Source organism: Xenopus laevis, chromosome 5L, assembly GCF_017654675.1.
Source record: "Xenopus laevis strain J_2021 chromosome 5L, Xenopus_laevis_v10.1, whole genome shotgun sequence".
NCBI lineage: Eukaryota > Metazoa > Chordata > Amphibia > Anura > Pipidae > Xenopus > Xenopus laevis.
The window spans coordinates 153,937,083-153,949,452 of NC_054379.1; the positions used below are offsets into that span (position 1 = coordinate 153,937,083).

At 40.8% G+C, this 12,370-nt stretch overlaps 1 protein-coding gene across 1 annotated transcript; it reads right to left on the reverse strand.

The window, feature by feature from the left end:
* Nucleotides 1-240: 240 nt before the first annotated feature.
* Nucleotides 241-10,379, reverse strand: osr1.L (odd-skipped related transcription factor 1 L homeolog; the record flags this gene model as incomplete). The annotated part of the gene is given in 4 exon segments (NM_001168381.1): nt 241-721; nt 2,903-3,587; nt 4,658-4,734; nt 10,184-10,379. Coding segments are annotated over 2 exon segments (780 nt in total). The 3' UTR covers nt 241-585.
* Between the last annotated feature and the right edge of the window lie 1,991 nt (nt 10,380-12,370).

The window sequence follows — 12,370 nt, forward strand, 5'->3', positions numbered from 1 at the left end:
GTCCCACTGTCTCCATGTTGCCCTGCTATACCTGATACCCCACAGTTACATGTACTTTATCCAAGGCTGTTATTGCCACTGCTACTGTCGATTCTGACTGCCCACTCAAATGGTGTATACTGTATATAGCATGTTAATAAGCTTTCCTGTATTCTTTCTGCTGATCAGCCATCCCGGGGGGGGGGCTCACCCTTGCTGGGACCCCCACTACAAACAGCTCTGAACAGAACACAATCATGTACAAGGAATTCATACGTTTATTCTGTCGTTTCCCAAGCACTGGGGAGTGTGCCAGAGACCGCTGTGCGGCAGAACAATCTGGAAGCTGCCTTAGCTGAAGATTCCTCCATAGCATGAGAGCACCACCTTTTGGCATAAAGTTTATCCCAAACGCCACCAAAGCTTTGTTCTCATCTTCCTCACAATGTTCCCAATAGCAAAGAAAAAAAAAGAAAAAAAAGTTTTATCCGCCGGCCCCCTGTGCCAGGTTGGGGGGCCACTGCTTTCTGTGCTGCTTGGAGGCCGCAAGAGTCCGCTGCTTAAATAGAAATATCAGTTTCCATTGTGTGGCCCTCGCTTGTCAGTTCAGCATTTGATTTTGGAAGGCTTGAGTTCTTTCACTTGCGTGTGCAACGTTTTGTGTACTGCTAATGTCCGTGACTGGCAGAACCCCTTGCCGCACTCCTGGCATTTGAAGGGTTTTTCCTTAGAGTGGATATACCTGCAAAACAAAATAAATTCATTAAAATCAATAAAACAAATAGCCTGAATACTCACTGGGCTTAGCCTTAGGGTCACAGGCAGGGGTGTAACTGCAGAGGAAGCAGGCCCTGAGGCTGCACAGGGGCCCAGAAGGTATAGGGGGACCCAAGAGGCCCTAATTAATGAGCAATTTCAATATATATTGGTAAAACAGGACAATCACTTTATATTTTGGGGGCTCTAAAATAAATTTGCTGGGGCCCAGTAACATCTTGTCACAGACCAGTTGTATATTGTTTTAGTTCAACTACTGCTGAAAAGCAACAAGCTGCACAACTCTGACTCTCATTTCCTTCTGTATTGGTCAGTATTTGTATGTAACCTGCAGGGCTGCTTCTGTGTCCCACCTCCTTATCCGCAGCCTAAAGGAACCCCCACCTGGGCTTTTGTGTTATTAAATGTCATATAATATACCAGATAATATATATAATATTTCAGATAGGAGGGCTGGGGGTAAGAGATTGTCTGGTGAATACAGTGAGCTGCACCTAAACCCGAATTCAGTCCTACTGCATTCAAAATTGAAACTGGGAATAAAAATTTGGAGGGGGCTGCAGCCCCCCTTGCACTTTACTCCCTCCCCCACCCCAGTTCTTAGGGTGGTGGCAGACAGGGATACTAGTCGCCCAGCGACAAATCTTATCTACTTCGGGCGACTAATCTCTCCAAAATGCCTTCTCACTAGAAAGAATACCAATCGCCCGCCGGATGGCATATGAATCGTTTCGGGTTTCCGAAGTCCCCTGAAGTTGCCTCACAAGGAAACTTCGGGAAACTTCGGGCTACTTCAGAAATCCAAAGCGACTTGTATGCCATCCCGCGGGCGATTCGTATTCTTTCTGGGGGAAGGCATTTCGGGGAGATTAGTCACCCGAAGTAGATAAGATTTGTAGCTGGGCGACTTATCTCCCCTAATCTCTCCGTTTGCCACTAGCCTTAGGGTAGGGGCTCACTGGGCGATTCGGGGATTCCTCATGAGGCTACTTCGGGCGACTTCGGAAAATGAAGCGCCGCGTGTGCTTTAGCGCAGGCGATTTTTCATTTAAGCCAGCACAAGACCGAGGGAAGGCATCGCAAAGACGAGGTGATTAGTCGCCAGGCGACTAAATCTCCCCGAATCGCCCAGTGTGCCCCTACCCTTTCACTTATGCTCACAGCATGGACCAGAAAGCCCTTTCAACATTTGGACTGTCATGGGTTTCCACTACTGTCGCTTTAACCAACAAACAGATGTAATTTTCTTATTTATCAAGTTCTACAAACACTCAGGGGGAACATCAATAAATAATTCCAAGGTCAGTCTTGGCTTTAATCAATCAGCACACATATATACAATAAAGAGATTAGTAATTACAGGTATGGGATTCATTATCCAGAACCCCATTATCCAGAAAGCTCTGAATTACTGAAAAGCTACCTCCCATAGACTCCATTACAATCAAATAATGCAAATTTTTTTAAATTATTTCCTTTTTCTGTGTAATAATAAAACAGTAGCTTGTACTTGATCCCAACTAAGATATAATTAATCCTTATTGGGAACAAATTGGGTTTATATAATGTTTACATGATTGTCTAGTAGACTTAAGGTATAAAGATCCAAATTACGTAAAGAACCATTATCTGGAAAGCCCCAGCTCCCAAGCATTCTGGATAACAGGTCCCATACCTGTACTGATCATCCAAAGCATCATAATCCTTACAGAATCAGACTGCTATACAAGACAACACATACAGCAGCCCCATGACCCTTAATAAACAGACTTCATTCCTGGCAATTAGCCCTAAATCTTTAATGTAATTGTAGTTTGTATTCATCATTGTATTGATTCCGGCATGCAGAGCTGCATGAGTAAGTAGCGCCATGTAAATAAAAGTAAACATACATTACTGTAAATAAATGCCAATGAGAGCAGAAAGTCCAAATGGATAAAAAAGGAAGGAAAGCACGGCATGGAAAAGGTAAGTGGCTAAAAGAAAAATAATAGACTATTCTGTTACAAGACAGTAATTTAAATGTCAGTTTGGCAGGTGACAGATTAGATAGGCATGACCAATTGCAATGTTACTTGAAGCATATAGAGCAATCATCCCCCCCCCCCATTGGTCTGACCTGTGCAGATGCTGATTAAATCCTTACCTGTGGTCTCTCAGATGGTCTTGCCTTCTGAACGCCTTATGACAGATATCGCAGGTGTATGGCCTCTCGTCTGTGTGTGTCCTCTCGTGGATCAGAAGGTTGTACGATTTGGTGAAATGCCTCCCGCAGAATTTGCAGACAAACTCTTTCTTGGTTTTTGAGGGCAGCCTGCCCCTCGTTGGCTTTTTCTCAGGGGTGAGCTTGGTAACATCAAGAAGACCCCCCATTGCAGGAGGAGACCCTTGATCATTCATCAGGCCCAACTTACAGTGATCCTCCTGAGTGGCCGCCACTGCCAAGTTGGCAAAGTCAAACCTCGGTTTGGTTTTGTTGGACAAGTTTGGGGACTCCTGCTTGGGGTGGATCATGTGTGGAAAGAGGGGGAACGTTGGAATCTGGAAGCGAGAGTCCACCAAGCTGGAAACTCCTGGCACTTTGGAGAAGGAAGATCTGGGCAGGTGAAGGGTGGGGTATCCCAATGTCCACTGGTGAAGGTGCACTGCATGCAAAGCACTGAAGCCATACAGGTTGGGCACATGCTCTGCTGGCACTGGGAGTCCATTGAAGGCTTGTAGGAAGGAATAATTGGTGAGCTGCAGAGATGGGTGAATTGGCACTGGTGCTGGAAGCGTCTTGCTCCCCATCTTTGGCACTTTCTCAGGAGGGTTACTCTGATCGCCCACACCTAGCCAAATGGACATATAATATTGTTACTTCAATTATATATTAAAGGGGAACTCCACACAAACTAAGCTTTCTGAAAAGTAAACATAATTTCATGCAACTTTGTGATATACATCAAATAAAAAATATGCAGACTTGTCATGATTTGTAATGGTTTGGAACAGTTCCCTAAGCCTAACCCCCTGCTCTCCTGCTGATTTGTCTGACTACTTTGTTGAGCTGTCTGACTACTGTTATTTTGTATCAACAGCCATCTGTCCTCAGCCTGCATCCTCCAAAGCCCACATTTCCCTGCACATGTGATTCATGATTTCAATAAGGAAAGGAACATCACAGTGCAATGCATTGTGGGTTATGTAGTTCCTGCATGCTGTCTGTAAGCTGTGGAGAAGTTGTTACAATTTGTAACATCAGTGTTTAGTCCCTCCTTCCCTGCCAGGATTTCAAATGATGCAGAAAGAGAAGTCTGCATATTTTTAAATTCATGCATATTGCAAAGTTGCTTGAAATGATATTTACTTTTCAGAAAGCTGAAGTTATGTTTCTGTGGAGTTCCCCTTTAAACAGCTGGATTTAAGCAGAGAAATTGCATTTATTAATACTTTTTAAAGAAACAGGTAACTATGATGGGTATATTAGGGGTTTCTGTGTTATGTGGGGCCTCTTTATCAAATGTTGATTTGGAAGCAGGAGTTCCCCTTTAAATATAATCGCATACTTAAAGTTCTATGCAAGCGACTGTCTGAACCCCCCACCCCCAATTTTTATTTTTTTGCAATATGATTGATACACTAAAATTAATTCCAATTATATTATACATTGTAACCCTCCCTCTGTCTGAGCTTCAGTGTTTTTTTGTAACCCCCCACCCATGGGAATAAATCTGGAACCTAAACTGGGCGCTGTCTGGCAACCACATACCAGATAAACCAAAAAATCCTTAACCCCCAAAGTACGATATGACTGCAGGCAGAATTAAATTGCGCACTATAATAAGCCCCAAATCGGCATAAGCCTGGAACATAGCGCTACACAGTGCAATACGGTAACAGAGGGAGCGCAAATACTCACTGAATCACAGAAGGAACGTTATTTGGCAAATAAATCCTCAGCAGGAACAGCAACCGAGACACCAACTCTGAATTAACCTACAACAACAATAAAAACGATTTGACTTTATTTAGGGCGATAAATAAATTCCATGACATCGTTTAACCCCCCAAAGTTCCAAAGTTCGACTACTATAGTTTAATATCATTTAGGGGGACATCAATAATTAATTAATAACATTAATCATAAAGAATCTGCAATTGTTCATATTTGCTTTTGTTTTCATACGCCGGGAGTTTGGATTTTAGCCATTAATTAACAAATACATTAAAATGATCTGAAACAAATTAATAGAAAATTATATATATATATATATATATATTTTTTTTTTTTAATACAGACATAAAATGAAATGTAGGGAATATTGCCTCTAACAGGATCCCATTCATTTCTCGATATTCCAACGTCTAGGGAAATAATATTGTGCAGAATCAGTCATAGGGTTAAATAAAAACAATATAAATTACACAAATATACAGACAGATGTATAATGATATATATATAAATATAATGAAGATAAATAGAGATTTCTGGGCAAAAGACATTTAGAAATAAATCAATCCATGCATCAATTATGTCAAACAACGACAATAAATTCGGAGTTGGAATCTGCTATTTGTACGGTTAAAACAAATTCAGAACAGAATTATAATGTAGTGTCAGCTGCAAAATAAAAGTTGACTATAGAGGATTTACACAGTGACTAGTAAGGGGGTTACAGGTTTCTTTTACACCAAGTCGGCTTATTTATTTATATCTAATAATCATTTATTTAGTGGTGCTCAGGTGCCCCCAGGTGCTCTCTCTCTGCAAGGGAAAGTGTATTTATATATATATATATATATATATATATATATATATATATATATATATATATATATATATATCCATGTATCTCCATACAGAACTGAAACCATTTTGGGAAAGGGGGTTGTGCTCATGTTAAGGTTTTGGGGTAGATTAGGTAAAAGATGTGGGTCCCCAAAGCAAAAAAAAGGTGCCAAACTGCTCTTGGTTAAATCTTAAAAAACATATTATTTCTCAATGGAGAGATGGTATATAGATAGATAGATAGATAGATAGATAGATAGATAGATAGATAGATAGATAGATAGATAGATAGATAGATAGATAGATAGATAGATAGATAGATAGATAGATAGATAGATAGATAGATTAGATAGATAGATAGATAGATAGATAGATAGATAGATAGATAGATAGATAGATAGATAGATAGATAGATAGATAGATAGATAGAGATATACACACACAGTATATATAAATATATCTCCATGTATCTCTATACAGAACTGAATCCATTTTGGGAAAGGGGGTTGTGCTCATGTTAAGGTTTTGGGGTAGATTAGGTAAAAGATGTGGGTCCCCAAAGCAAAAAAAAGGTGCCAAACTGCTCTTGGTTAAATCTTAAAAAACATATTATTTCTCAATGGAGAGATGGTATATATATATATAGTAACTGGAGGGCAGCAGGTTACACATTCTAGGGGCCCCAGTCTCCCCCTTCCCTTCCCCATTATGTAATTACCTTCTGCAGAAACATTCAACTGCTCCAAACCTGACTGTGCAAGGGGTTAACCCCCCCCCATGAACCTTTTGCAATTATGTAACAATTTTACAGCATTTTGTTTTCATCCAGTGCCAGATGGGAAAACATCTTACACATAATTCCTCTTGAAGGCTTCAAGCTGCCTCCAGGTTTTAAAAAATTTCGTCCCCAGCAGAGGAGCACACGTTGGGTGTTGGGGGTGTAGCTAAAAATACGTTTTTGCTTATTTCAAGAAAACTCCAAAAAAAAAAAAAGTTGTAAAAATTATTGTAAATAGAATTACAATCTCCAGTCTAGGTGAAGTTACTGCTATATAGTTTCAAAAGTCAGAACCGCCTGTGCAGACAATAGAAAGTACATGTAAAATTCCTTAATTATTGGGTAGAATGTTTTCTCTCGATATTTTGGGGTTTAAATTTAATCGATTCAGCTGAAAATGGATTAACCCTATCCAGCCACACTCATGTGTCTGCACTGGGCTCCAGCCTGAGCCAATCCATCCTCTTGCCCTGCCCCGGGTCCCCCCTTTGCTTCAGCAGTGCAGTCTATAAACAGATCTGGATCTACCTTCAAAAAAGAGCCCGGGTGAGTTATTTACACCCCACACCAATAAAAAGCCCAATTTCTAAACAGAAGACTTGCTCGCTGAGTAATTGAGAACAGACCACTTGTGTCTGAAAAAAAAAAAGAGAGAGGCCTCACTGCCAAGATAAATTTACCCTGGAAAATAGGATCATAAAGTTGAAAGGCTCCATCTGTCCCATCATTTCCATCAGCTGCGGCGGCTCAGAACTTGTGGCAAAGTTAGGAGAGAAGTTGTTTCCATATCGATACAGAGTATCTGTCCAACAGCTGAATCAGACAGAGAGGGACACACGGCTGTATCTCTTATATCCCAACAAACACTATACAATATCAACATCTAATACAATATATACATCTAATACAATATATAATGGGATGAGCTGTGTGTTCCTCGGCCCTATCAGAGGCTGCAGTATAGGGGGAGCCGCTTTTTGGTATGTGCTTAATGCTGCATTGTAGGATTTCTTATACAACTATAGAGAAGGGATTGTTACACGTGAGATTTTTTGTTTGTTTGTGTGTATTTTTTTTTTTTAAAGTTGGGGTAAATCTTTCTGTCTGTCTATGTATAGAGTATATACCGATATGTGGCTATTAAACATCAGTACAGCAATTGTCTATCCATATTTCTCTCATTTATGTCTGAATTTATCCACCTATCATCTATATAAATATTTTATCTCACCCCTACCTCTATTGTCTATATCTATCTATCTATCTATCTATCTTTCTATCTATCTATCTATCTTTCTATCTATCATCTATCTATATATCTATTTATTTCTCTATCTATCTATCTATCTATCTATCTATCTATCCATCCATCCATCCATCCATCCATCCATCCATCCATCCATCTATCTATCTATCTATCTATCTATCTATCTATCTATCTATCTATCTATCATATATCTGTATATCTATTTATTTCTCTATCTATCTATCTATCTATCTATCTATCTATCTATCTGTCTAATATCTATCTATTTCTCTATGTATCTTTTATCATCGACTATCTATCTGTCTATCTACTAACTACCTGTCTATTATCTGTCTATTTCTCTATCTATATATCCAGTCAAAGAATAAATCAAATTATAAAAATATTCTATGTATGTATTATTTATTAGGAACTGTATATTTATCATCAATGTACTTATCTGCTTATCTATCTGTATCTATCTATCTATCTATCTATCTATCTCCAGTCAAAGAAAAATCAGGCAAAAATCTTCTATACAGGTGATTCCCCAAATGCAGGGTGATTAGTAACATGCAATGTAATGTGATGGGGCAGGGGTACAGGTTGCAATACTTTACACTCTTATCAAATATGACTTTTGTTTATTGTGTAGACAGTATGGACACAAGGCAGGTGGAAGAGAAAAGTAACCTCACTTTGTAGACTCAGGTTGGTACATTTCTGTTGCTACAGCTCCTAATGCAAAATATATTCTTTTTTTGTAATATGTAAAAGAGAAATAAATATATATATATATATATATATATAAATACTACCACCCCATATTGTCTAAAAGTACAAAATGTTGCCGTTGTTGTTTTCCTAGGTCTACAAAAATGCGATTGAAAGTGTAAGCTCTTAGGAATAATTCCTCATACCTGGTCTGTTGGTCACAGTTGCTTTGGGTTGATGTGTATTTTGCCTGTAACTATTTCAACACGCTGCCTCCCTTGTTTATATTCATATATTTCCATTAGATGTATAAAGGCTGGGCATGTGTGATACAATTCTAGTTGTTGCAGATCTGATTCAGCCAAGCGCAATGTGTTTATTAGTCACCGACATGGAATGTAACATTTGTACAAACTGGACACTCTGCTGCCTAATAGGATAATCACTCCATTCTTGTTATTTGTATTTTTACTATTACTTGTCATTATATTAACTTAGCTAAAAAATCATTATTTATCTCATACTGAATATTGAATTCTAGATAAAATAAAGCCACATTGTCTCTGTTCCCTGATCCAATTCCCTCTCTCTGGAACTGAAGCTTCTCAGCCAGTGTTGCTGCTGTACATTCCCTATAATGTAATAGATACATTGACTAATATCATGGAAATTGTGTGTTTTTTTTAAAAAAAATTCACTTTATTTGATGGTGATTTTTTTTTCTTTTTCCTTTATGAATAAATCCCAGTGCCCCCCCCCCATAAAAGAATGGGCAGAAACGTTGGCAAGAGTAGTAGTAGCAGAGTAGTTTTGATATGAATTAGTGATTAATAGGGATGTAATTGATCAGTCGCTCTGTGATCCATCTGGCAAGGAATTAATTCACAAGCACCTGTTTATTCTCATATAATCTCATAAATCACATTTACTTTCCCAAAAAAGCGCAATACCCTGTGTTTTCCCCAAATCTGTCTCTTGTTCCCATCCCCCCTACCCCCATTCCCATGCACCTGTCTTTGGGGTTCCCCGAACACAATCCATTTCACCAGGCGTTAAAATGGGCTGCGATTGAGTGCGACAAAATCGCACAAATGCCCAATACTGGGAAAATGATCCGAACCGCCTTTTAAAAATGATGCCCATCTCAAAATCTGTTCCTAAAATACCCCCAATTGATTTTCAATGGACTGCGATAAAGCGATGGATCAGTTCTAATGAATTTAGATACGATTTATCGATATCTGTTACGATTTCATGTATCGGTTCTCCATCCCCAGATCCTGGGATACAGAAGTCTCCGCTAGTCACCGGGCATCGCCTGAGTCAATGGTACAAGCAGTATTACAGCTCCCACTCACAATACACTTCAGAAATCGCTGCGACTTCCCTATTGAGTGTATATCGTGTATACATGATGTCAAGCATTCTCCACAAGCTGAGCATCCTGGGAACTAGACGACACTGCACCTACTGTAACTTTTGCGCTATTCCTACTTAAATAACAGAAAGACGCATCAGAATCCTCAGACCGCTGGGCGCCGGTTTACACAACAACGAAAGTGCACAGGGTCAACTGCAAAATTCACTATTGTAACACGGGTAGAAAAGTACTTGGATAAGAAACTTATCACTATTATTACCCTGCTGCAACTGTCAGCTTTGCACTGCGCTTTATAACGCCACACTGGCACTTTACATGTACAGGGGTGCAGGGAGTTTGCACTGCGCTTTATAAAGGCACAAGATCCACACTCGCACTTTACATGTACAGGGGTGCAGGGAGTTTGCACTGTTCTTGCACAATTACACATGGGAGTACAATGCAACCCTTGCACGACACAGTAGGGAAGAAGTTACAAAACCAAATCAGTAACAAGTAGAAAAGAGAGAAGTATTAAAGTTTAGAGGTTGCATTTACCTATGTGAGCAGAGGGGTCCCTCGATGTCCCTCCAGCTGTAGGGGTGCAATAAGCCCAGAAGGAGATCTGTGTAAGTAGGAAGGTACCAAGGAGTTGCAGAAGGGGTTTGTCATTAGGCTGATCTGTCCCAGGTGCTCAGGTAACCCACAAAGTCATTGTGGCACAAGTGCTGCTCTGTGAGTGAGTGAGAGTGTGTCCCACCAGACTGCCCGAAACCTACTGAATCTGCTCTCCAGCCGCCTCCTTATTTCTAGCGGCCACCGCGCATGCGCACCAGTCTCGTTTAGCCAGCCCCCTGCAACTGCCACAGAGAACTTCTGCCTGACTGTCTGCTCTGCATTCCCTGGGATCACTTTATTCCCTGTCTGATGTGCACTGCCACTCACACACACATACACACATACACTGACTAACAGACACACACACTGACCAACAAACACACACACTGACTAACAGACACATACACACACACTGACCAACAAAAACAAACACACACACACTGACCAACAAACAAACACTGACCAACAGACACACACACTGACCAACAAACACACACACACTGACCAAACAGTGACAAATATTCAGTGACAGACACTAACACATATACTGACAAGTAACTACTTACACCAGCAAATACATTAATCAGTCTCACTCACATACTCACATTAGGGAAACAGACACAGACTAGTATGTGTGTATATATATATATATTTCAGCACATGTATATATACATCAGCAGACACACACTCTTTTACTCACCAAGAGTCCAAAACCTGGCACACATGTACACAAACAGAAATAGATACCCACACAGTGACAACTTGGGGGACTGTGCACACCTATCCCAGTAAACTTACACTAACTGACACACACACACACACATATACTGGCACAACCACACTGACTGACCTACAGACTGGCAGCAGCCCCCAGACTGACAGACTCATATAACATAGAATCACATGCTCACAGCCTGGGGAATAACAGCAACAGCAGCGAGTGAGTAGAATAAATGAAGACACAAGCAATAATATAAAGTGTTAGACACTGGCATGCACTGGAGTCACAATCAGCAGTGCCCCCTGCTCTGCACTTTGTCTTCCAGTAAAGCCTCCAATTCCCAAGGCTGAAGCTCAGGGGGGATGTAAGGAGCCAGTCACTTGTAGTCTCAATACTGGTCTCAATATACTTATGCGCACTAGGTGTCTAGCACCCACAGGTACTGGCTTGGCATTGGCACCCACAGCTACTGGCATGTCACACACCCTGTAAAGGAGAAGGTCCCTGTGTTGAAATATTCCATAAATGCTGCTGGTTACAGAAGTTTCGTTCAAGACACCCCTTTTCCACCCGAAATATGACTAGACACCCATTCAGCTCTGTGGGTGCCCAGCCAGTCATCCTGATGTACTTCCACTGCAGCAAATAAACCAACTGCCTGCCCCCAAGTGACCTCCACAGTTTAGCAACCACTTATCTTAACACTTTCAGTACCAGAATAAAACTGAGCTTATGTTCTTTCAGACCCCCCCCCCCCTTCCATAGCATCCTAGAGGCAGATCACATCTGGGTCTGGCCCCTGACTGCATGACTGACAAAAGGGGAGCATCTCGTAATTAGTTATATTTTTGTGGAATAAAAGTGAATCCCAAACTTTAGGGATATTCTCTAATATTCTCAGACCTGGCACATTCAATATACCCTTCTGTTCCCATATGGAAGCGACCCCTGCACTGCTCAGTGTGACTTTGATTCTTACAGGACATAATTAGGGATGAAATGTTTCTAATAATTCCTGGTCTGCCCCCCTGGGTTTCCTGATGATTTCAGACTTCTAGGTGCACTTGCACTAATTTCAACTCCCCCTGTGCTCCGGTAACCTGATCCACTAATGTTTCTGGACCCAGGCTCAGCACTGCAGTTTGATGTCCTGCCTGCACCATTGTAACCCAATACAGGGGTGAGTCCTCCAGCCCCACAGCCTGCACAATACACAAACTCTCCCCCTTATCCGGCAGACTGAGCTCTTCTAATCTACAGCAGGTACAAGAGAAGGCAGAGCGCCCGGCCAGGCGCACATTGGAGGAATGGGGAGAGCAGCATTTCTGCTGAGCATTTAGCGCAGCTATTCTTATGTATTTAACTCTGCACCTGATTATGCATTTAACGTAAAAAATAATACAGAG